The sequence below is a fragment of the Micropterus salmoides genome, unplaced genomic scaffold, assembly GCF_014851395.1.
Source record: "Micropterus salmoides isolate LMB-PRFRI ecotype aquatic unplaced genomic scaffold, ASM1485139v1 Ms_hic_scaffold_14, whole genome shotgun sequence".
Classification (NCBI taxonomy): Eukaryota; Metazoa; Chordata; class Actinopteri; order Centrarchiformes; family Centrarchidae; genus Micropterus; species Micropterus salmoides.
In genome coordinates, this window is record NW_024040485.1 from 22,854,564 (window position 1) to 22,879,744 (window position 25,181).

The 25,181-nt window shown below is 40.0% G+C and overlaps 3 protein-coding genes across 10 annotated transcripts; 2 read left to right on the forward strand and 1 right to left on the reverse strand.

The window, feature by feature from the left end:
- On the forward strand, positions 1-10,542 carry serbp1b (SERPINE1 mRNA binding protein 1b). 4 transcript variants are annotated; one of them, XM_038718502.1, is made up of 9 exons: positions 1-381; positions 1,162-1,342; positions 1,606-1,749; positions 2,154-2,225; positions 2,460-2,534; positions 2,957-3,143; positions 6,307-6,372; positions 7,342-7,527; positions 8,819-10,542. In XM_038718502.1, exons 1-9 carry the CDS (start codon positions 126-128, stop codon positions 8,876-8,878), a joined length of 1,227 nt encoding a protein of 408 aa, XP_038574430.1. In that variant the 5' UTR covers positions 1-125; the 3' UTR covers positions 8,879-10,542. The 4 variants fall into 4 exon arrangements, with proteins under 4 accessions (XP_038574430.1, XP_038574429.1, XP_038574432.1 ...); XM_038718501.1 differs by having other exon boundaries at positions 2-381; positions 7,339-7,527; XM_038718504.1 differs by having other exon boundaries at positions 2-381; positions 2,966-3,143; positions 7,339-7,527.
- A 772-nt stretch (positions 10,543-11,314) lies between these two features.
- On the forward strand, positions 11,315-14,939 carry LOC119902363 (UDP-N-acetylglucosamine/UDP-glucose/GDP-mannose transporter-like). The gene is made up of 13 exons (XM_038718507.1): positions 11,315-11,541; positions 12,707-12,740; positions 12,830-12,916; positions 13,035-13,102; positions 13,179-13,250; positions 13,353-13,421; positions 13,521-13,623; positions 13,714-13,806; positions 13,893-13,960; positions 14,044-14,122; positions 14,214-14,296; positions 14,386-14,438; positions 14,608-14,939. Exons 1-13 carry the CDS (start codon positions 11,348-11,350, stop codon positions 14,616-14,618), a joined length of 1,014 nt encoding a protein of 337 aa, XP_038574435.1. The 5' UTR covers positions 11,315-11,347; the 3' UTR covers positions 14,619-14,939.
- A 535-nt stretch (positions 14,940-15,474) lies between these two features.
- mier1b (mesoderm induction early response 1b, transcriptional regulator) lies at positions 15,475-25,022 on the reverse strand. Of its 5 annotated transcripts, none has more exons than XM_038718500.1 (13): positions 24,973-25,022; positions 24,131-24,155; positions 22,943-23,091; positions 22,527-22,712; positions 22,289-22,418; positions 21,629-21,696; positions 21,381-21,453; positions 21,093-21,244; positions 20,451-20,532; positions 20,193-20,287; positions 19,705-19,751; positions 18,046-18,173; positions 15,475-17,400 (listed from the first exon to the last, which is right to left on the reverse strand). In XM_038718500.1, the coding sequence occupies exons 1-13, from the start codon at positions 24,979-24,981 to the stop codon at positions 17,084-17,086; spliced, it is 1,461 nt and encodes a 486-aa protein (XP_038574428.1). In that variant the 5' UTR covers positions 24,982-25,022; the 3' UTR covers positions 15,475-17,083. The 5 variants fall into 5 exon arrangements, with proteins under 5 accessions (XP_038574428.1, XP_038574427.1, XP_038574426.1 ...); XM_038718499.1 differs by having other exon boundaries at positions 19,705-19,832; XM_038718498.1 differs by having other exon boundaries at positions 20,193-20,371.
- Positions 25,023-25,181: the final 159 nt, after the last annotated feature.

A 25,181-nucleotide genomic window follows, 5' to 3' on the forward strand; every position in this document is an offset into this window, starting at 1 on the left:
CCCGGATGGTGCTCGCACCGGAAGAGAAGGGGCAGCTCTCCCAGCCATCTTGTGGCAGCATCCAGCGAATTGTTCGCATCAAGCCTCGTAGAATCGGAGGTGAATCCCGCTGAAGGGGCGCCATCATGCCCGGACACCTGCAAGAAGGTTTCGGCTGCGTCGTAACCAACCGGTTCGACCAGTTATTGGACGATGAGTCCGACCCGTTCGAGATCCTGAAAGCTGCGGAAAACAAGAAGAAGGAAGGGGCCGCTGCTGGGTCCACCAAGACCGCGGCTCAAGCCGCCAAGCAGCCGAAGAAGGAGTCACAGAAGGACAGAAAGAACCCGCTGCTGGACAAGAAGGAGGAGGCACAGGCTCCGGTCCCCCTAAAGAAAGAAGGTAAATATTTTCACGTGCTTTCTCGCTTACGTGCAGTGCCTGTTTATTTTCATCTTTTCATCTTTTCATCTTTTCATCAACTGTCATGTGCAGCTCCTGCTAGCTACGTTAGCTGCTGCTGGTGTGAGCACGGCGTGAGGTCAGCCTCTCAGACTGAGATGCTGGCAAGGAGAGACGTCTGTGTCCGTAAATGGGAAGCTCAGGTGTATCCACATGCAGAGTCGTTTGCACACTGGCCAGCCTGTGTCGCAGAAATGTTTTCCTCTAGCATCCGACAGGAAGGTGTAGTGTTGCGTTACAGTCTGGTGGATGCTGCTTTATGCACGGTCAACGCAGCTCTGTCAGCAGCTGCAGGCTTTGCAAAGCAAATGCGCAAGATTTTCACATGCGTGCTGAGAGAACTAGACAGTCGGCTCTTTGTGTGGATTGATGATATCTCTCCGGAGCCAATACTTTTTTGAAGCGTTTTCAGTCATCTAAAATTGAGTTGACAAACAGCAGCACAGAGTTAATGAAAAGGGCGGCCCACAGTTACCCAGTACTGTTGATAGAGGCGGTAGTACTGTAAGTGCAACATGCTGTTAAAGCTGGTGAGGGGAGAGGAGGCCACATCAGGACCTTAAATAGTTACATTGCATGACAGCAGGTTCCTGCATGTCAGTGGTTTAACAACAAGTGTTGTCTAAGGGCCACAAACGACTACATCAAGATATGATTACAACAGAAATTACTGTCTTCTGGAGGTTTGACTCCCTTTGCGTATGCTCTTGTGATTTTCAGGTATCAGGCGGGTGGGCCGAAGACCAGACCAGCAGGGCCAGCCAGGTTCCCAGCATCAGGGTGGGCAGGGTGAAGGGCGACCCGGGGACAAGAGGCCGGACCGGAGACCTCCCCGCGAGCGCCGCTTTGAGAAGCCCGCCGAGGACAAGTCTGAGGGAGTTGGCGAGTTCTCTGCAGACAAGTGAGTAGCTGTGATGAAGGACGAAGAGCATATTTTAAAATGGTGATAAGCTCGGGCCTTAACATTATTGTTGTGGGTGTATGCATGTCAATGTCTCAGCAACAGCCATCTGTAAATCTGTTTTTGAAACTGGGCTGCTCTCTTTGACATTTATGGTAAAACCACTGACATTTAGAGAAGATATTTACTTTTAACATGAGCATGTAAAATACTGATCAAGGTCTAGAAATGTTTTAAATGCACTCTCTGTCTGTGTCCAACAGGCCTTCTGGAGACAGGCCCCCGAGAGGGCGTGGTGGCAGCCGGGGTGGGCGCGGTGGTGGAAGAGGACGGGGCATGGGCCGGGGAGACGGCTTTGACTCCCGTGGGAAACGAGACTTTGACAGACACAGTGGCAACGACAAATCGTGAGTCAGTCCTCAACTGAGATCTTAGCAGACAAGTGAATCCATAAATAGAAATGACTGCGTACCAAAGCATCCCATTCTTGAATCTGTGTTATTTATTATTTTATCTTGAGCTGCCAAGACCAGGTGGCAATGTGAACATTTGTGTTAATTTGACCTACTGGCAGTTAAACTCTTCAGTTATCCTTACTGTTGAACAACAGTCAGACCTAAATGGCATCTCAAAGTATTTCTTAATGACGCCTCAGATTAGGATCAGCTGTACTGCACCGCCAAGTTATGTACACTAAGCTTCTTTTGGCTCCAGACTTGAGGTCAAGGGTTGCTGTTGGTTTCAAAATTACTGTTCATTGTTGGCTGTGAGTATTTTTAAACCGTCTGTGTGTGTGTGTTGTTTTTTCCAGCAATCAGAAAATTGAGGAGAAGCGCAGTGGCAGTGGCTCCAACAACTGGGGCAATGTGAAGGATGAAACGAGGTGAGTGTTCAAGAGCAGACACATGGCCTGTTAATCAGAGCGTTACTGTCTGCAGGATAGTGATGCACATCTTTTAGTATTAAAAGAAGTAAGTGCACCTGTTTTAATTAAACATTTTACATATTGGTGGTTACTCATTAGGTGAAATAAATGCAAGCTTGGAAAGTAACCCCTAAGAGAGAGTTTCAGCTGGAGGCGGTGAATCAGTATTGACAAGGTGTCTGTTGTTCCCAGTGAGGCTGAACAGACTGCTGCACCTGAGACGACCCCAGAGGGGGAGGAAAATGCACCTGCCAGTTCTGAGAACAAGTGAGTATCCATTTCCTGCCAGATGTTCAGGTTTTCAGGCGAGGTGAATGTTCTTTAAAGGAATCTTGTCTAACGACTCCAGAAAACATAGTTTGAAGCATCAGAGCTGTATGTCATCACACTGGTTGTTGCCCCGTGTCACAAACAGTATCTCTGCATGTGCATTTTCGTCACAAAGCTTCAGTGGAAATGGGATCAACATTGTCGCTGACCTTTTGGCCTCAGGATTAGGGAGTATGTATAGAGCTAAGAGGATTGGCAGTTTGAGGTTCAATGTCCTACATTGGGGTGTGTGTGTGTGTGTGTGTGTGTGTGTGTGTGTGTGTGTGTGTGTGTGTGTGTGTGTGTGTGTGTGTGTGTGTGTGTGTGTGTGTGTGTGTGTGTGTGTGTGTGTGTGTGTGTGTGTGCGCGCGCGCGCGCTGGCTTTCCAGGGAGAATGAGGTTGAAGAAGTTAAAAACGAAGGCCCCAAAGAGATGACCCTGGACGAGTGGAAGGCCATGCAGGACAAGGAGCGCACCAAGGTGGAGTTCAACATCCGTAAGCCCAACGAGGGAGCCGACAGCCAGTGGAAGAAAGGATACGTGCTGCACAAGTCCAAGAGTGAAGATGTGAGTATGGTGATCTGTTATCTTTTTGGAGAACAAAGCTTTTCCCGGGCTGCAGCTCAGCCGTTAAGTTTAAATGCTTTTCACTTTACCCACTGCAGCCGTCTACACCAGCACTGTACAGGCTCATGTTTCGTTCCGTCACACATACGTTACGGAGACCTGAAGCGTTCGTTTAGTCTTCACGTTTTGTTTGTTTTGTTTTTTTACCGTTATACCTTGATTTTTTTATATAATTAGTTTAACCCGGCAAAAAGGGGGAGAGAGAGAGAGAGAGAGAGAGAATTGCTTTTTACATGATTCAACATTTCCCTCTCACACACACATGAAAACACACTCAGCTGTCCACTACTTGCCCCAGATGTCTGCGATATTGCAATAAAGTTTAAGTTTCAATATCCTGCCCAAAAGACGATTGCTCAAGGTGAGACGCAATTCCATCCTTTATAGTAGGTATAATTTTAAAGTGTTATTACTTTACGCACTGCTTGCTGCTGGCACACATGAGCAAGCATTTTATAAGTTACCAAAGTCAATCTACTGACGATGGACAGTTTGTAGTGGCTGCACAATAAACGGCAACATTCAAAAATAAATAGTTCTAATAATTCTAGCCTTTGATGTATGTTTCTTAACAACCGTCATAGCCCACCGGCAGCCTGGTGGATCTACTTTTTGTATCCATAAAGAAATGTCTGTTGATGAAATAAGTCAAATTGTAGCGCATCTGTTAGCCTACTTTCTTTTTGCCACACTTGGTAACTGTTTTATAAAAGCAATAGCTCACTTCAGGCCATGATATACACTTATTATATCACAGTTAAAGGGATACTATGCGATTCTGCAGAGAGTTTGTTGATAAACAAACTCAAGAATGCGCATTGCTGTGGTAACCAGTCCTACTCTGCTGAAATATAGCAGAATCCACAGAGTCTGCTGTCGGAGAGCAAGTTAGCCTCAATAAGAGGGCATGTTTTAGCAGTACTGTAGAAGGTGTGTCAACAAGCCTGACAATATTTTAATATATATTGAAGCAAAATACTTTCCTAAACCCAAATCTAAGATACGGAGTCTAGGTTATTTATCGGTGGGATTATCGAGAGAACCTTCAATAGTTACAATTAGTGAACAAACATCATCAAAACGAACAACATGTGTAAGGACACAAATGCTGCATCCAAAACACAACAGAATAAAAAAAACTAGAGAGTTATTTGAAATAGTTTAACAAAAATACAGTGACTGATAAGAGCTGGGAAGCACAGGAGCAACTGTTTATCTCCAGGGCCGAAGTCAGTGCTAACTTTGGGGCTAACCTCTTCATTCTTTATTCAACAGTTATCAGCAATACAAAGGAGCTCCTCTTTAGTCCCGAGAAGCTGCGGTCTTTATTCACCGGCCACTGTAACTTCTACAAGCCTTACTGCTGACCCGTTTCTCTCTATTCACCGGGGCACTGTTCACACACGCGCTCCGTCTATTTCTCCTCTACCACACACATACTGACCGCTGCGGCTAAGCTAACAAAGCTAACCAACTGGGATCATCACAAACATGACAACAGACAGACAAGACTGTAATACTGAACCTGTCGTTTCAACTGGGATCATCACAAACATGACAACAGACAGACAAGACTGTAATACTGAACCTGTCGTTTATGTGGAACAGCAAAGCTAACGTTAGCCTACTCACCTGTAAAGCAGAAACAGAGCAACCTCAGCACTGATTTTCATTCCTTTCTAATCTCTTAGATTTATCCAGCACTGAAACCCCTCACAGATGTTAACACAGGTTTTCCCCTCGCCTGGTTATATAACTTGTCTCACAATTCCTCAGACCTTTCCCTTTTGTGGCTGTTTCTCAGTCATCTTCACAGCTAGAGTCCCGTAATAAGTCCAGCACGTTTGAACATACCGCTGTTTGTTTACATTCTGTCTCCGACTGCTTTGAGCACGCCACCACCCCCTGCTGCTCGCTTCGAGCAGCTTTGTTTGTGCTTAATTTACAGGCCCAGGGGCTGTGTAGGAAAACCGGATTTATTTCCGAGCACACGAAGAGAGCTTCCTACCCATGAGGAAATATTCGCAGAATTTAACAAAGTGTATTGGATAAGAATCGCAAAGTACCCCTTTAAGGGCGTTGTTCGGCCTGATGTGAAGCAGACAGCAGGAAATATACACTTCAACACTGAAGACTGTTTTTCTCTGTTTCCGTGGGAAGATTTGGTCTCAGTAAGGGAACCATTACACCCCTATGTGGTGTTGCAGACCATTGTCTTACAGCTTCCGTGTATGAAGCTAGGCTGAGATCTGGTGATTGTGAAGGCCAGAGCATTTTATTCACATCATTTTCAAACTCACCAAACCAGTCAGTGAGCCCTGGTGCACAGAAGCATCTGCATTTGAAATGTTTTTCTTCCCTTTTATTCAGGTTGTTCTTTTAATTTGTCCCCTGTCTGTAGAGTTGGCAAACATAAGAAATTTAAGCACAGAAAAAGGTTTGATTAAGGCTGCAACAAACAATTATTTCTATTATAGATATAGTCTGCTTTATTATTATTTTCTCCGCAAATGTTTTTGTAAAATTCCAAAAGAAATGGTCATCACAGTTCCTCAGAGACCAAGGTGACATCTTGTGTCAAAATGTCTTGTTTTGCCCAACATGTCTAAATCCAATAATACCCCATGTTGCACTCATACAGAGCAGAGAAAAGTAGCAAATCCTCAAATTTAAGAAGCTGGAACCAGCAGATGTTTGACTGAAACAATAGATCTCTTATCAAAATAGTTAGATTAGTTAGCAGATTAATTTTCTGTTGATTGAGTCATCGATAAATTAACCAGCTCTGGTTTTAGTTGTGTATTTGGAGGTTGCTAATTCAGAAGCTTTCGAGTGTAACAGGACCAGTCTGGTCTCCACACGTGTGTTATTGAAGTACTGCAGACGATGGGCTGCTGCCTTTTCAAACATTGTTCCATAGCTGACCACCTGCCTTGCTGTTTTTGTTCTTTTTCATAATTGATGTGTTCAAATAGAAAATTCTCACACCTAGTATGGTGTCTTCTTTGTAGCGTGCTTGGTTTCGGATGCACATCCTTGTGTGCCTCGCCAGCTGATCTGACATTATATTAATGAAAAACCTTCTCCTGTCTTTAAATTTCAGAGGCCTGTTGGTGCTTTGATTGATGCCCCAGAGATGGAAGCAGACCCTCCAACTCTCTTCCACAAGGTGCCTGCAGCTCTCACACTGGTCTTTCATCCACACAGTCCATGAAAACATTCAGTGTTAATAATCTGTCTAAAACCACCTGTTACACACTAGAGGAAAATTGGGCTGATTTTGGGTCCCATTCGCCTGTCCGGACAATCATGTGTGCGTTCTCAATCTGAGGCTGGTCGGAATGGATTATTGGCCCAAATGATCCTGGAGTGTGAGAGGTTTACAGACATAATCTTAAGGTCACTGACCGGATCAGAGGCACTCTGATTTCGAATCATAAATGTCATACATGTTTGATATTTACGAAATATCAAAAACGCGCAACAGCCAATGAGAGGGAGCTGACCGGGATGTGTCACCAATGTGTTAAGCGAACTTATATTTGCTCGCTCTATAAAATTTATAAACCATGCTGATTCCCTCTCCTTAGCCATGCATTTATCTGTTCATCCACAGTTTATTCTCTTTTATTTGTTTTTTTTTTGTGCACACAGCCGACGACGACAGCCAGCCTCCATGCATGTTAAGTTTGATCACGCGATTTTCTGTGAGATCCCAAGTCCTCGTAATCGCCACTCTGAAATCATTTAGTACAAACTCCCAAGTGTGTGTGGGCCTGCGTTTTGATTGAATTGTCTGGTGTATGCATGCTTAAGGTTAAAATATAAATATTCACTTAACTCTGACGTTATGTCTGTGGTATCGCACATTTTTAAAAATTGTTTAAGATTTGAAAATCCTCTAGTGTGCACCAGGCATGAGAAAATAGTGAGTGGTTTAATACCTTCAAATATTGAAAATGGTTTATTCAATTTTATTTTGGGTGGCTCCACAGGAAATGAAGAAAGTGTCGGAGCTAAGCAACACTAAAAGAAACACAAAGAACACGCATGTTCACTCACTTCATTACTGGTTTAAAAACAAACCTCTCCATACCGAGTTAACGTCTAACATACTTTCATCTGTTTTTATCAGCAGGCCAACGCTGACGAGTCCAGTGACCACCACTTCCGCAAACCAGCCAACGACATCACATCTCAGCTGGAGATCAACTTTGGAGATCTGGGCCGCCCCGGCCGCGGGCGCGGGGGAGCTCGTGGAGGCAGGGGAGGCCGCGGTGGCGGAGGCAGCAGGCCGGCACGCGGGGGAGGACGGTCCGAAAAGGTAACAATAAGAGCTGTCGTCGCTGCCAACAACAACAAAGGTTTAGTGTCCCTCACAAAAGATTTAGCTCACTGAACAGACTGTAAAACCACTGACGAGGAAAACGTGCTGTGGAAGGCCCTGAAATAACACATGATGCAGAGCTCACAGACAGAACTCATGTCAGTGGTGAGGTGGACTTGTTGTGTGAACTAGTGCAAAAGTCAAAATTCTTTGAAAAAGAGACAAAATTTAGCAGGTTTTTATCTAACGAAATATTCTGCTTAAATCCGTATTTGTCAGCCAAAAAAAAACATTTGCTCTCCCACTTGCCACACTCAAAGGCACGCAGCTGTATTAAGGGGGCAGCATAAACAAAAAAATCTATTTTGGCTCAAGCAGTTTGTGAAAATTGTTACCTGGGTTAAAGCCCCTGTCCCTTGCACAATAAGGGAGTGTTGGTCACACTGAACTTCTGCACCCGACTGTTCAGATTTTGAGATTAGCCCGCTGCCTAAATTAATTTATGTTGATGAAGCCGTCGAGTTATATTCATTAAAGAAAGCCCTACAAAACTTTACTGTAAGTATGAATGAATTAAACTGAAGCAATGAAATTTCATACTGATTTTCTTTCATCATTAATTATAACAAATATGAATCTTTTAATTGTGTGGTCTAGAAAACATAGTGAAGAATGCCTCTCACATTAATCTACAGCCCAAGTTGATTTCAGCTCTACTTAAATTAGATATTTACTGATTTTAAAATAATCATTTTGGACTGAATTTTTACTTTTTCTCCTTGTTTTTATGTTTTCACAACAAGAAATGAAAAGGCTGCTTTTTTTGGAAAACAACATTCCAGAAAATAAGTAATTAGTAAGTAGTAAATAGTTATGTATGTAGTTATGTATGTCAAACTTAAATATTAAGTATTATCGGCATACATTTAAATGCAGGATCAGTACTATTATATAAAAATATTCACCAGCTAGTGGCTTACTTTGTCTTTCTGCCAGATGGTGAATTTTTGATTGAGATTTTTTTACTAAAAACAACATTACGAGAGCTTTAAATGTGAACCAAAACATTAAAGATGCGGGCTGGAAAATCAAAACGAGCCAAAAGATGCTGAACTCTCCTCTGAGCTGAGGGGAAGTGTAGATTGACTCAGAATCATATGGGGCTCATGACCATTAAGTGTCAGCTTTATATATTGAGAGAGAGAGAGATAAAAAGCAAGATCTTTATACCAGCTTTAATTGAAGCATTCTTACCCTTGTACTGGTTTTTGTGTCTTTGTTCCCCCAGGCTAGTGGAGTGTCAGTTCCCAACGTGGATGATCCTGAGGCTTTCCCAGCTCTGGCCTAAATGCTCCTTTTCCACCACCAGCCCACCCATCAGCCCTTCCGGGCCCCTCCTCTACGAGGCTTGCATGCGTACCACATCTTCGAGTATATAAGAAAACAGAGAAGAAGAAGAAAAAAAAAAAGATTTTAAATGACAAAAAAAGACTGTCATCCCTGTACCACTCACACCACCAGAGGACTAAAATTTTACCTGTTTTAAAGGACAACATAAGACAAAAAAAAGGCGGCAAAAGGACCTCTTGTTACACTGAAGTTTTGTATTTAGGAACATGAAAGCAGGGATGTTTTCATACTTTTTCTTTTTCTTTTTTTCAGAGATTATGCATACTTCATTGATATATATATTTTTTGTGCTGCTTGGATTTCTGCATTTCTGCGATTAGGTTGAAGTGTGTGTGTATGTCTTTCCCCTGAAGCTTTAGCGCTGTTTTCCTCATGACTTCAGCTCAGTATTATGGGGTCATCTTAGAAAAGGCGTTCTAATGGAGTTTTTCTTCCTTGTAATACACACTGATGTGGTAGCACTACACTACATAGGAAACTTGTTGTAGATGTCTGAAGTATGGCTTAATATGCATTTTAAAGTGTAATTACTCTGATCCTGAGAACCCATCCCTATGCGAGGCACAAATTGAGGATGGGTAACCAGGCAAAGTGACTTCTTACTAAAGCTTGGTATTTTTCTGCTTGTTGTGCAGTGAAAGTAAATGCCTCTATTCCTTTTTTTTGATAGCTTGCCTTTTTTTTGGTGGACCAGTGGTTAGTAATGCTTTGTATCCCCTGATCCAGATGTGCTACCTGTGTTTTCAGGGTGTCCCAGGGCCCAATGTATATCTTTAGGCTGGTCCTCATAGGTCATACAGACTGTACTACTTGTAACTTGAGGACCACTAAGCAAATATTGTATTTTTTTTTTTCTTAAGGGTGTATGTGGGAGTGTGTGTGCAGCAAAATGTGAGGTTGAATGTGTGAATTTGACAGCTAGTTACTTAGAATTTAAGTATTCATCTGCTATGAACTTGCCATTCTTGAACACACACTGCAAGTTTTTGTGTCTTTTGAGAAGTGATTGTTGAAATCTAGGTGAGTATGATAGACAGACCATGGACATATCTTTGCTCATAGAGTTACCTGTAATGTCTTTCAGATCTCAAAGCACTTGGTTTTATCAGCACCAGTCCTCTGAAGATTGTTTTGCCCCTTCTGTAAATCATATTTGCTGTTTTTGTTCATTTTTATTGTCAGTGCAGCAGCACCAATGCATAATTTGTCTGAAAGAAATGTCTGCTGTCATTGTGGAACAATCATGAGCTACAGAATGTAATGTAAGCTAATTGTGCTTTCAGCCACCTGTGTCAGCATTTCCAGTGAGTATTTTCTTTTAATGAAGTGGGTATATTTCACATTGGGGAAGGGTGGGGTGTGGGGTTTATGAACACATGGACTGAATTTAAAGCTTCACATGCTGTGCTCGGACTTTCTGGTGATGCACTGATACAGATGGCTGGAGCAGTTTCTTGTAGGACTGTTGAGCCACATGACGGTGAAACTTTCTCTGCAAACATCCCTGTTCTAATAAATTGCTTTAGAAGTGTTACATGTATTCTGCCAGTGGCTGTTGGGTTGTTTAAAATCAAAACTGTGATTTTAAAGTTGTAAACAAATGTGCTGTGGACTCTTCTTTGCATGTAGCATTATGAAGCTGTGGTGCAGAAGGGTTTGATTTGTACTTAGTTGCCAGTTTATTAGGTACAACTAGCTAAAACTAGTCCCTGCAATAAATCCTACCTTTCACAAAGGCAATAGTTTGAGGTACCTTTTCAATTGAATCGATAAGTGTTTCTTATATTTAGGCAAATTTAGATAAAATTCGCTGGATAGAATTAATTTAACTCAGAAGCACCAAAAACTATGTTCTCCATAATAACCATTTAATTGAGTCTGCGACTTGAGAGTTCAAACAAACATCTAGCTAGCTGTACCTAATAAAGTAGCAACTGTGAATATTAAACCAACTGACACGAGGTTAGTTAAATTCGTTTGTTTTTTTCGCTTGTATTGTGTATTTCCTGCAAATGTAACTTTGCATTTTTGGCTACAGTTTCATAAGTCGTACACATTTTTATTTCAGTGGTGAAATGTTAGCGCACACACGCCTTTAAATAGAAGTAAAACAACTCAAAAATGGTAACGGTTCTCAACTCAATGCTTTTTATGTAAAGTACAATTAAAATAGACGTTACATGGTATTTCGAGACGTTGTCAGTCTCAGTTTATGAGGTTACCCTTTGATAACTTGGAAAGCTAAATACAAAGTGCTAAATCTTCCTGATTGATCAAAGTGTGTAGCAGAATCAAGATGTTTCACGTATTTACATTTCCGTTGTCGCTTCGATTGGGTAATTATACGCATGTGCAGAAGGACTCGTAGGCTTCCGTTTGAACTCAATCGACACTCATTGCGTAAATAATGGCAGAGCTCCACAGACGTCGACAGGAGGTCGGCGACAGAACCTTGTCACCTGAGGGATCCTCATCCAGAACCGAGAGCGCCGCATCCGGTGACAGCTCCACGGTATTTGTGAAACTGTTGGCTGCGGGATTTTACGGAGTCAGTTCATTTCTCATCGTTGTTGTCAACAAAAGCGTCCTCACCAGCTACAGGTAAAGGTACAAAGTACAAGCAACAGTGGAAGCTTCTTTTCGGACACTTGACCCATGGCAGTTTTAACCACGTGGATGTGAAGTAGGGAGGAGACAAACTGGGACCAGTTTTAAAATTGTCTTCTTCATAATGTTTGGGACAGGAAGAGTGTGTGAACACTTTGAGCAGATCCATAGCCAGCATTTGACCATTTTTGACTGACCACCAACCAAACTAGGCTATGTACATTTTTGTCTCCATTCAGTGATCTGAGTTGCAGCAGCCTTACTTGGTCTGGTATGACCAGTAGCTCATAGTGGCTAATGTTAGCAAACTTTAGATAGATAATTCTGTGTAATTAACTGAGTGATTTCACTGAATTCTCTACTTTTGCTGCTGTTAAATTCAGTTTTACAATTTACTATTATGTCATATTTATTCTGTAAAAGAATGACCCTTGTCAGTGTTATATAGTATAATAATAAAATAGGATTATTGTTACTAGACAACAATGTGTAAGCAGCTTTTTAATGTTCTAGGTGTTAGTAGTAGAGCTCATTTTAAGTTGGCCGATTTATATAATGTTAGATAGTTTAATTTACAGTATAACAATGCATCAATTTTTATATGCGTATTGTAGCTTTTAAAAGTGTAACCTTTTAAAGTAGCTGGTAGCTTTAATACTTAGATAAATGTAGTGTAGCACAATATTTGCCCCTCAAATATAGTTTTATTTTTACAGAAGTATAAAGTAGCATCTACGAGAGTGCTGAAGTAAAGTACAAGTACCTCAGTCAAAATCGTACTGATGTACAGTAATTTAGAAAATAAACATAGTTAACGTCACTGTTTTTTCCAATATTTTCTAGTGCAAAATATGCAATGCTAGTGCACAAAATCCTTTTTTTTTTTGTCAAATTTGGTCTAAAACTGTCGGGATTAGCCCTAAAAAACAACTTGTGTAAATGACTGGTGAATCGCTACATTTACATGTGTATATGTAATTGCAGAAAGTAAACTTTTCCTCATGTGATAAAATCCCTCAAACTAGCATAAATATTTCTGAGAGATTTGGAAGTGAACCAGAGGTTGACCTACAAATAGGAAGCAGCATTAATGAAATTTTACAGAGTATTTGCATTATTGAGTCACTTTCCTCACTTGCATTACATCAATGTCTTCCAGATTTCCATCGTCAACATGTGTCGGAATCGGCCAGGTGAGATTGTCTTGAGTCACAGATACTTCCTGTTCACTTAAACAGAGAGCTGATAAACTGAGTCTCTCCTTGCTTCAATAACTCTGCAGATGCTGGCTACAATTGTAGTTCTGAGGATTGGGAAGCTGTTGGGCGTTATCTCGTTTCCAGATATGGATCTGAGTATACCACGCAAGGTGAGACTGTGAAGTACTTTCTCTCGCTTGGACTCAAACACATGATAGTAAGAAGACCCTCATGTTAAAGATCAAACCTGCTGCTTTTAATATTTCATGTCTTTGTGTGTCTTTCCAGATGTTTCCACTGCCTCTGCTGTATGTTGGCAATCAAATATCAGGGCTTTTTGGGACACAACGACTCAAGTAAGAGCTTGTTATCTATTAATTATTATATGAAATAAAACAGCAAATTAAACTATGTTTTCCTTTTTTTCCCTAGTTTACCCATGTTTACAGTTTTGAGAAGGTTCAGTATTTGTCTTACCATGGTGTTTGAGGGACTCTTGCTTAAGTAAGTTGAGCTTCACGTTTCCCCAGCACCATTCAACAAGAATGTTCTTGCACCTGTGAATGATGATTTTAATAACTGCAATCCCATTTCCTCTTTTCACAGAAAGACGTTCTCTACACCGGTTAAGCTCACAGTGTTTACTATGATCTTTGGTGCTTTTATTGCTGCCAGGTGAGATGGCCACATACAAATGTAGCTGTACACCGACATTATCCAGGCGGCATGTGTGTGAATGCCGTCACGTGTTTTGACGTGTTTTGTGTTTTGCAGTGATGATTTAGCCTTTGACCTTGAAGGATACATATTCATAATGCTGAACAATGTTCTGACAGCAGCCAGCGGGGCGTACGTGAAGCAGAAACTTGATTCCAAGGTGCTAGTACTCGTGCTACCTCTGTGTGTGTGCTGCTTCTTTGCTGCATTGTTTCTTAAAGGGCTGTATTGAACACTGTTGTTCCCATAGGAGCTGGGCAAATATGGGCTCCTCTACTACAATGCTTTAATCATGGTTTTTCCTACTGTGGCATACGCTTGGTTCTCAGGGGATTTGCATACGGTAAGTTTGTTTTGGTGTTTATAACGTAGTGTCCGACAACTAGTGTTAGTGCTGATAATCTCGTGTGTGTGTGTGTTTGAGTACAGGGGTTGGAGTATAATGGATGGTCTGATCCACTGTTTGTTGTGCAGTTTGTGCTCTCCTGTGTCATGGGGTAAATTCTAGATCCATCGCTTGTTAATAGATAATATCCCACATTGCTGCTGTTGTCTAATCCTTCTTCAATGTGTGCTACAGCTTCATTTTAATGTACTCCATCATGCTGTGCACGCAGCACAACTCAGCGCTTACCACTTCCATCGTGGGCTGTATTAAGGCAAGTCATGTCATGCCAGTCCCGCTCTCTGTTGGTCCGAGAAGAGTTGTGATGCAGGTGTGTTCAGTGAGTCTGTCTGTGATTCCTGCAGAATATCCTTGTGACCTACATCGGAATGGCGTTTGGTGGAGACTACATATTCACCTGGACTAACTTCATAGGTCTGAACATCAGGTAAGACAGACACCCTTTCAATAGGCGTGTCGTGGAGCTGGCTTTTTGTTTGTCTTTGAACCGATTATGTTATCCTTTGTTTCCCACAGCATTGCTGGGAGCCTGGTGTACTCACATATCATTTTCACACAGGAGCAAACAAGTAAGGATAATTTAAATAATGTGAATCAAAACCTCCTTAAAAAAATTTTTTATCAGATTTTGTCTCCCAGGTTACCCAGTGTTTCTTTATAAGTGTGGAATAAGTTGTAATATGTGTACAGATTGAACATACTACAGGTTTCTGAAATGTTTTGCATCAAATTTAACAGAAAATGCATAAACCACGTCGACAACCAGTCACGACCCGTCACTGAAGAACTGCGCACATCCAGGCCTCATTTCATACGGTCTGTGAACCGTATGTGGAGACATCGATTTTAAAACATGCTGTTGAAATGTTTTATAAACATTTATTAAGTATTTTCTGTATTTTGTCAGCACATTTTGTCTGTAATCACAAAAAGGACTTTTCTGAGACACAATTATAATTTTTTATGTAAATAATTTTAGTGCCTTAACTTTTTGTTATTATATTTCACTGATTAAATATAAACATGTAGGCATTTAATATTCAAGAAATCAATAAAATTAAAGGACAGATTTGGATTTGTTTTATTGTATTTTAACACAGTACTCACATGCCATATTGAGTTATTGTTCCCTTTTCTCCATGGAGGCTTTTAATTGATCCTTTCTTGACCCGAATACTCTGTTATAAAAGGACCCAGTTTCCATTCTGGGCAAAAACTACTTTCTCAAGTTCAGCTGAAATGAGTCTTCGCTGAAAGTGCCCATCTTCCACACTTACACATTTTGTTTCTGGGACAAAACACTGTTTAAAAAAAATGCTAAAGGCAAATACACCCACGTGATTTGTCTAGCTCAGGACTGCTGAAGCTTCATATTATCTTCAGTTGAACTAATAATGCATTTTTGCACAGAACAAAAACTATGGGTTTTGTCCCGTTTCTTACAGTGTCACTAAAGTAGTAAGAGGCTACTTGAAGGCCATGATGGAGAAGATCTCAACCACCTGTTCAGTCTTTTAACATAAGGCATGTCTTTGAGACTAATTGTGAAATGTTGCATTTCTGCTATATTCAAGTGTGCAGTTTGAAAATTCACAATACGACAACTCAGACTCATTAATACATTTATTAAATATAGCCAATGTTATTCCATTCATAGCCAGATTTGGAATACACTTAATTTTTATTCATGTTGTCATTTACAGAGAAAAAAAATCATTTTCAACAAAAGGAAAGGAAAGACTACATGGATCAACATTATCTGAGACAAACTTATCTTAATTTGTGAATGTTTAGTTCAAAGCTGGAGTATAACGCAAAACACTTAAGCATTAAGCTGAACAGCTACTGTACTAAAACAAATGACAGTCTTCAAGGTCACACCCCAATGGCAACCTGGCCTGTTTAACTGCTGGAAACCCACTGCTCTGAAGCCACTGAGTAAAGTAAATATTGATTAAAACTGAGCACTTTCAGTCAGCGCAAGTTTTTAAATCAAAGACAAGCAGAACACTCAACCACAATGTGGTGCTGTTTTTATGGACAAAATATGAGGCTCTCTGCTACAAACACTGAGCCGATAGAGCACGGTCACACAGGAATGGTAAGTACTGCCAAACAGAGGGAAAAGAGGAATGGCTACTTTTTTTTTTATTTTATTACATCCATCTCAGAAATTTCTCAACGAAAAGCATGGCCTACAAGGAAGACGAGAAAATACAAAGATGAACAGACAGTTGTAAAAAATGTACCAGCTGCTCAAGGTAAGAAATCTATACAAAGTTTACATTAAAAATCACGGACATTCTGTCTAGTAAAAACAAAAGCGTTGAGCAAAGCACTGACCATGAAAATCCAAAAATACAGCGATCTTCTACATGATGAGTTATATAATACAGGACATCACTGATGTCAGCTGCTTTACACAAACAAACCAGTGGGGGGACTAACCCATTGGTTTATTTATCATAATCAAACAAACAGATGGATGACAAAAGTCAGAGTGGGTTCAGAAGAGGAGTGAAAGTGTATTTCTGCTGGGTTTCAACACCACTCCTTATTAATAAAGATGACAAACATACAATCAAAGTGCAACGAAAGAGGGCCAGCGACAGCACCAGCCTTGCTCATCTTGTGTTTGCCTGCTTTGCCTCTTTTTATGAACTTGAGCACACAATCGTTTACAATATGTCCCGTTTCATCAAATGTTCAAACAGCTTGAACGGCAACTACCCATCATAGTTTTCTTTTGGTAAAAAATATAAATATCTCTTGTGTAAAAAAATATCACAGGTGATTTATTTTCTTTGAGTACAAATAGAAAAAGGAATTTCTTGGCAAAATTTTGTCAGTCAGTCTCCAGAAAGAGAATAAAGACGATGGGTAGAAGATGTTTTGTAGGACACGATGGAGCTGCGGTACTTTGGGACGAGCTTTGCCGGTGGTCAGTACATGGATGTGTCGGAGGGACGGGGAGACGGGGCGGCCACTACCCCTCCTGGAGGACCAGCTGCAGTTTGGCTGGCTTTGTTCTTCGAGTGACCCGTGACCTTTCTAAAGAGTCTTTGCTCTCAGGAGACATTGCGCTCACAGGCCATGAGGGGCTCATCTTAATCATCCTCTTCACCCCATACCTCTGCCCACAAGAGGGGAAGTAGGAAAGATGTTTCACCCCAATTCAGTGTCTAGTAGCTAACATCACTGAGATCTAGATCCTTCAGTTCTCCTGTGTTCTGGATGGCTCCACCTCACTTTGGCCCAGCGGCTCTGCCTCCGTCCTGCATCTCTTCGCCGGCCTTTCATGTGATATTGCCGTGTCTCTGTGGTCCAGCGGAGGCTCCAGAGAACCATTTTGGTCGTGGCTGGGCGCACCGGGTTGGCTGCAGCCATTGGAGTTGTGGTCGGAAATGGGAGGAGGAGCTTCCACTAACGGATGAGAAGGCCCGTTGGACTGAACCGACTCAGATTTGACTTGATTCACTGGGGGCAGCAGAGCACCATCCACTGTGTGGCTTGAGTTGTGGCTTGCAATACCTGCCAAAGAACGATGAAAAGTGATTAAAGCATTGGATGACCTAAATAACTGGAATAGTATCTAGCCATGCAGATGCTTTTGGATTGACTGACCAAGTTGAGGTATTGGTCCCTTATATTTCTGCTTTCATCTGAATATAATGGAGGTGTGGTGTTGAACAATGTGGGATATCCACAGTAATAAGGACACAATTCATGCAAACAGTTATTGTTGCTGACATGTTTAAATGTAATTTGTCAATGCTTGTTTTCCAATTCCATTTCCAAAGTAATGGGGTAGATGCAAAAAACACAGATCACACCTCACGCACATCTTAAAACCTGGGCAAAAGATTAACTAAACTAAATTGATGGCTAGTTTTCATTAGTGGCATCTAAAGATTTGTTTACATCTTCACTTCCATGTCACCATAAATGTTAGGTGATCCAGGCAGACATGATGTTTTACTATGTCAAAATGAAATACAAGGCAGTGTAACAACTACATCAGTGGACCTATCAGAAGATAAGTTTGCGAGGCTGAACAGATTTATCACTAGGTGGAGAAAAAAAGACTTGCAGACATGGTAATCTTAATATATTTTAGTTATGTTTAGATTTAAAAATGAAAACACATCTTTAGTAACTTGGCATTCAGCAGCTCACCGTTCTGACTGCTGCCGTCTTCCCTCTCCGAGTGGCTGGCGCTGCTGCTGGACGTGGTGGGAGGAGGTGACGCCGCCCTGCTAGACGTCGCGCTCTCTGTCTCATCCAGTAATCTGTCCATGTAGTCTCTGATAGACACAGCAGCACACAAGCCGTTACACACACCCTGTGGTTTTAAATACTAGCAAAGTGCATGTAGTAAGTCATTTTATTCTAACCTAACAGTAATTGCAGGTGAGTCCTATATCAGTAATACTGTACACTAAATGTTAGCATTTCATACAAGCTTCTTGTTGCAAAACAAGTAGTCAATCTAAACACTCTGCTGTGAAACTGTGTGGTGCTGTGATTGTTGAGGTGGTTATCAGCAGTAATGTCGGTTACATCCAGGAGGTGATGCATACAGCAACATTATCTGTCAAGCCAAATTTCCTTTGGCTGGACTAACACAAGGTCCTGTCTGTAATGTTCGATCCTGGCAGTACACCCATAAATTACAGTAAGAGACAAAATTAATATAGTTTTTACTAATTTAACATAAGATGCACATACATCAGTTTAGAAGTGCCTACCCAGTGCTCAGGCTTGCCTGTGAACAGCACATTAGACTTCTCATGTTTCCTTAGGCACAGTGTATTTTTTCTTACTTTGTATTTTAACAAAATGGGGACTTGAAAATAAAGCTAGTAAAATGTGTTTTACCATTACCATGGCACTAAGTAGAAAGTAACAGACAACACATTTCAGGTTTGTTTGTTTTCAGAGACCTAACTCCACATGTGATACTTTCACAGGAGTAGATCATCTCAGATTCTACACAGGACAGACTCCAGCAATGAACTGAAGTAAAAGCACTCCAGTACTAAGGCTGGGCGACATGGCCAAAAATGTTATCCCGTTAAAAAAATTTCATATCATATCATTCGATATTGATAATTATGCCGATAAATAACTATTTCTTTCGAGTTTGAAGGCTGATTTTTAGTCCAGTGTGAAAGTTGAATAAACCAGATGGTGGTTTTAAACCATTCTTTATGGTCAGAACATGACAAACACTTGATGCCGAACAATGGCTCACTTCCCAAATCTGAGCTACAACATTCTAAACTGTGATAAAATCTTTTCAAAAAATATGCATGATTAAAATTAAATAGAATACTTTTTTCCAGACAATTTTCCTCAACAAAATTAATATTTTAATAGAATAATTAATTCATTTGTGATTAAAATTAATTACAAAAAGCTTTTATTGAACATTTGTTATATTGTTATTGAGGAAAAATATATCACATTAATTATCATTATTACTGTTTTATTGCCCAGCCCTACCCAGTACCACTAAAAGTCACGCATGAATGAACCTACCACATACGCTCATGTATTGTCAATATAAATCCACTCAAATGCCATCTGCACAAAGTGTAATGCATAATATTTGTCTGCCAAAAGAACCCACCTTTAGCTGGCTTACTCTCACAAAAAAAACAAAAATAAACACTGAGAATCTGTTTTCATTATTAAGTGTGGATTTGAATCACTAAGCATCTATTGGAATATTAACAAACACAAGCAAACCTCAACGGGATTACATTTATTGTCTACATTAGCCATGTCATTCACAACTGTATATTTAAATTTATACTTTTTTTTTAAACTTACGTGACACCAGGGTGAAGGTTGTATTTCCTTTTCCCAAGTCTGGTTTGCTGTGCAAAGAAATCATAACGCTCAGACTTCTTCCACATGTAATAAAAGGCCACACATTCTCCTACAGACCTAGTTCTCACCTGAAAGATTTAATTCAGCAGACATGAAATGACCATTATTACCATCATCTGAAGAGATAGATTCAGTACAATTCCAAATAAGAGACAAATCAAATTATAGCTTGGGTCTGTGACAATGGTCATTCGATCTAACACTTTAACACTGTGAAAACTAATTTGATTTGTCTCAAAATGCAACACGGTTGAAATTTAGCCGATTCCAACCCTGAGCATCCAACAGCCACATAACAGCAAACACATCAACATACATTTTAAGTCATTGTCATGATTGTCAAAATTATTTTAATCTTATCAATATATGGTCATGACATAGTGATTAGAAATGGTTAATTAATGTTGCTTTTAAACACTGAGTCTTACCTTGTTGGCCTGTATTAAATGAAAGTCTTTCCCATAAGCTTTTAGTCCTTGTTCAAAATTTCTACATTCCTCTTCAGTCCAGACAGATAGCTCCTCTGTTACGGAGAGAATATGTGTTAAATCTTGTAGCTGCAAAATCTTCTTAAAAACAAAAAATGATGATCCAAGTGCAGAACGCCCTATTAACCCAAGAACGCTGTATTAGAGAAAAGTGATGGTAAATATGTGAAGGGCACTGTGGCTTGATTGTTTACGTACCTCTGGCTGCTTTTACATTAAACCTTAGTCTTCTTAAAGCTTCCTCTGTGTCAAAGTCACATTTCACCAGTTCATACAATGCCTACAAGGAAAGAAATATTGAAACAAGTTAACATATGAAAAGCTATAAACATAATTGATCAAATGTGAGTCGATTTAAAGCATAATGCTGCCGTCATTCAACATTTTTCTTATTGTCATCAAGCTCATGAAAAGCCAAACAAGGTTTTAGTCTCTCAACACTTTCCGACTTCCCTGTTTCATTAAGGCCCAAGCCCATTCCTTCCTAGTCATGATGCAAATTTCTAAAAGTGGCTCAAAAATATATAGTTTCATTTTGTAAAAGGCTTAATATTTCACTGGAACTGTTCACTGTCCTCTTAAGCCAACATTACTCAAACAACAGTAAACTGTGCATTTCAGACACAGAGTGATCAAGATTTAGTGACTCAAAATAAGCATGGCAACAATGATGGTCTATGGTATCAAGGAATACCCTATATTAGGCTTTGGTACACAGAAAATAGTAGAATCAGTTTACTATTGATTTTGTTTCTTTCATGGGCTCGGCTCACAATAAGAAACATATAGAATTTGGCCAGTTTCATCCTCCAGTACAAGCTACAGATAAATTGCTGTCACCTGCTCATTGTCTTTGATATGGGATCCCTCTGGGATTGCATCCACTCCCTTCTCCTCTCCCGTCCGCCTTGATGCCTCTGTCAAGAACTCCACCACTTTGCCTTCAGGAAGACACTCGGGGTTCCATAACAACTGGTCATCATTTTCATAAACTACAGGACAAGTTCATAGAAACAGGCAATGTGATGTCAACCATGTCAACTTTACCATCTTTAGTTCTTTTGAACCTAGAAAAGGGGACACAGTGTTACAGCTTAAATATGCAGATGGTGACAGACAACCGCTTACCTTTTTCATTGTCTTTATATTTGCACAGGCCAACAGGAGTTTCTGCCTGGTACATGGAACCCACCATGATTTCCTGTTGGGAAAAAAAACACAGTTTAGATTGGATGACAATTGCTTCATAATGCATTACAAATAGGACACCTGCTTGCGCCATACAAAACAGACAGAGGTCCACTTGTCACTGTTTTCTTTATACCATGAAAACAAGATGTAATTTGATCAAGTGGATTAACAAAGTTCTTACATACCTTCTTCCAGTCTTCAGATGGAACATAGTCCTCATCTTCATCTGACTCCTCCTCGGCATCATTGTTACCTGAGACACAATATGATATACATTTAACCGGCTAAATAACACAAGATAATTTTTTTAATATATATTTTTAATATGGACATCAACACATAAAATGTAGTTGCAACTAGGAATGAATCGGTTCCAGGTTTAATGATAAACCACAGTAAAATTCCAGATGGTTAGTATTACCGTTTCAAATATGAATGATCATTAAAACCATGTTTGATCACCACGCTTAAAAACTCACCTTTAATACTGTCCAGCATCAACTAAAGTTAGCAAGTCATATTTTGAGAAGAGTGCTGAGGGAAACTTGATGAAAGAAAATCACTTTATAGTGAATGCGGGGTAAGTTATGTGTGTGCACCTCAGAATGAAGGAACATGTCAATGTTTGTCTGTCTGTCTATCTTGCTAATAGCTTGTAGCTTGGTAAAATGGTTTCAGTGTGTGTATGAGTACTTTTTTAACATTTTCAGAACATTTTAACAATACCGCAATGCTAACCATGATAATTGGTGTCAATATAATTGTGATGTGAAACTTTCATACCATTTAATTGCTAGTTGCAACAAGCAAAGAACAAGAAAAAAGTGAGATAAGATGGCACATACTTTCAAAGTACTTGAGTTTCTGGGGGCGAATAAGTTCTGCTGTGCCAAGGGACCTGACAGAACGTGTGCGACCATCAGAGGTTACCTGGGCCTCATCCCCCTGTGCTGATGAGTTCTTAACACCCTCACCCTGAAAACATACAAACATACACAAAAAGGTTGCAAACAATGAAGAAATTACAAAAAACATTCAACACATAAAATATAAGTTTATGAAAACCAAAAGAAACCAACATACCTCATTTCTTTTCAACTCGCCAGTGCTTCTGCTGCTTTCATCATTGTCTAGGTCGTCTTCCTCATCCTCCTCATCATCATCCTCTTCTTCCTCTGGTTCTTCTTCCTCTTCCTCATCCTCATCTGCTGGTGAACCGCCCCCATAACCATACAGATTCAGCAGCTCATGAATCGGCATCTCTCCTTCCTGTTGAAAGATAGTGACATTGTTAACAAATCAACTGAACTTCCACAATTTGATCCTAAAGAAATCATTTTGGTCTAAATGTAAAGAATGAAATGCAAAACTCAGGAATGGAACCTGCCACTTTTACCAAACTGATTGATAAGACTGTTAAACCGCCGAGCTACACAGTAACTTTTTTTTACCAGACAGGCTGACAAAACCAAATAGGAGCTCAAAGCATGAAAACGCACTCGTGCAAGATCTTCAATCTCGTTGGTGTTGGTCTCATCTGATGTCTCCAACATTTCCTCCTCCTCCAGGGTGCGTTCATCATCAAAGTCATGGACAAGCATGTCTGCTGATGGGTCGAAATCATGGTCATCGGAACCTGCTGAACCTCCTAGTAAAGTAACCCCAAATATGTAAGCAATATTGCACATTTAGACAGAAAATATGACTGAATTAAACATTTACTTATCCAGCCAAAGCCCAAACACAATTTCTTTGTTTGAATATATAATTCAGATATATTCAGGTATTTATAAAATCTTCTATCCCAGTATATGTAATTTTATATTGACAATATCAGTATATACATATATAAGCATACTGCAATTTTCAATTAAACCTCTTACAGATAAAATAGCCAGATGGAAATTTATTTTTCTATTTTGGCCAAAAATCAAAGTACTTACTCACACTGAAACAAAAATCCTTTACATCTAACATTATCATAAAGGAATCATACCCGCATGCCCACAATGGCCTAATACAGCCAGAGACATTAAACGGACTAATACCAGGGTATAAACACTATGGCAAAATCTCTGATGGTAGACAAATGTATATTGTGTATTTTATATATTGTATTACATTTTATTTTATATTATATATTTACACATAGGTCAATGAGACTTTTATAACTTACATCTGTTCATTTCATATCTATATATTTTTAAATCTAAGTGTGTCAACTGTATGTTTATGTCTAGCACCTAATAACCATAACAAATTATACAATGTGTGTACAATACTACTTGACAACAAAGGCCCTTCTTCTTCTGATTGTAATCTTATTACCCAACCCTAGCCTGAATAAACATATTGTAGACATATTCACATAGGTTTGACTAAAAAAATAATAATAAATAATGATTAAAAACATGTTTTACCAGTGTTCACAAAGATAACTAGTGTAACCAAACCATCAGAAAACATTTAACATATGGTAAATACTTCACAACATACTTTGATTAAACTGGTCTTTAAGTATAATCAATTAATTTGGGAATTAAGGCCGGCTACAACCCTGTGTTATGGACTTTGGTGCAGATCTAAATTGTTCCTTTAGGTATTAAATATATTATATAAGTTTGATTATAGATTTCAAACCTATGGCACCACTCAAACAACAACAGAACAGCTCCAACTTTATGTACCTGGGCTCGAATTCCCGAGGGAGGGCTGCAAAACGGAAAAGAGAGACATAAATTAAGTTAAAGAACAGCTTCAGAGGCAAATATCCCATGAGATGTAACGTTACAATTAAAAACGATTCGCCGCTGTACATAATATAAATATAACTTAACATAGTCAAGTTACTTTGGCAGTAGGTCATGAACGGGAATTCAGGAAAAGCGCGCCCGACCCTGTGCCCTAAAACCTGACTGCAGTTTTACAAGGAAAGAAACAAAAGACTGTCACTACTTCCTGAGGGAAAATACAGGCAGCATCACAACACTATCAATCTCATAGCTGCAGTGGTGTTTACCGCCTGCATTAAACCACATTTAGCTACAACAGCCGAGTGCTCACTAGATTAACTTATTCAACTGGCTAACTTACATTTCAAATTACAAGCTAGTTCTCCTTCATCTATTTAGCTAACGCGTCCAAGTAAAGCTTGTTATCAACAGCCTGCAAATACTGATAACAAAAAACTAATAACACGTAAAATATCTCCAAGCACCAAACTACCGCTATGTGTCTCACAAAACACGTTAATATGGATAGTTAAGTATTCTTAAACAATACCGCGAAGTACCATCGCTAACGCCGCAGCTACCTTCCGTAAGAGCTAGCGCGGCTAACGTTAGCTAAATCCGAAGTTTACTAAACATGTTTGTGTCAAGAAACGGCTGTTATCTAGCAACGCAAACGGCGGGTTTTTAATTTCGTGTTTTAAAGCTACAACGCGCAAACGATGTACACGTTCGACTGAACTAACTGTCTTCCGGTGTACATTTATTTTTTCCCCCTAATATTTATTTCACTTTCTTACCTCCGCCATGTTTGCTATCCTGCAGGGTCACGTCAGGGGTCAGCAGTAGTTCCCGGATGTGGAGACCCGCCCACCTGCAGTATAAAGAAAATTTGCCTCGAGGGGATGTTGCAGTTATATTGTAATGTTATGGTGAATATCACATCCATTGTAGTATGTGGAGATATTCCTAGCCCTCCTTTTTATGGTTCATAAACGATTTTTAAAAA

Excerpts from the sequence above, each read along its gene's own strand:
- LOC119902363 (XM_038718507.1), top strand. The coding sequence starts at position 11,348 with ATGGCAGAGCTCCACAGACGTCGACAGGAGGTCGGCGACAGAACCTTG. Across the intron at positions 14,123-14,213 it reads CCATCGTGGGCTGTATTAAG|AATATCCTTGTGACCTACAT; the intron begins GCAAGTCATGTC and ends TGATTCCTGCAG. Across the intron at positions 14,297-14,385 it reads TTCATAGGTCTGAACATCAG|CATTGCTGGGAGCCTGGTGT; the intron begins GTAAGACAGACA and ends TGTTTCCCACAG.
- mier1b (XM_038718496.1), bottom strand. Across the intron at positions 22,419-22,526 it reads GCGAGTTGAAAAGAAATGAG|GGTGAGGGTGTTAAGAACTC; the intron begins GTATGTTGGTTT and ends GTATGTTTTCAG. Across the intron at positions 20,533-21,092 it reads ATATCAAAGACAATGAGCAG|GCATTGTATGAACTGGTGAA; the intron begins GTGACAGCAATT and ends CTTTCCTTGTAG.
- serbp1b (XM_038718501.1), top strand. The coding sequence starts at position 126 with ATGCCCGGACACCTGCAAGAAGGTTTCGGCTGCGTCGTAACCAACCGG. Across the intron at positions 2,226-2,459 it reads AATGTGAAGGATGAAACGAG|TGAGGCTGAACAGACTGCTG; the intron begins GTGAGTGTTCAA and ends TGTTGTTCCCAG. Across the intron at positions 3,144-6,306 it reads ACAAGTCCAAGAGTGAAGAT|AGGCCTGTTGGTGCTTTGAT; the intron begins GTGAGTATGGTG and ends TTTAAATTTCAG.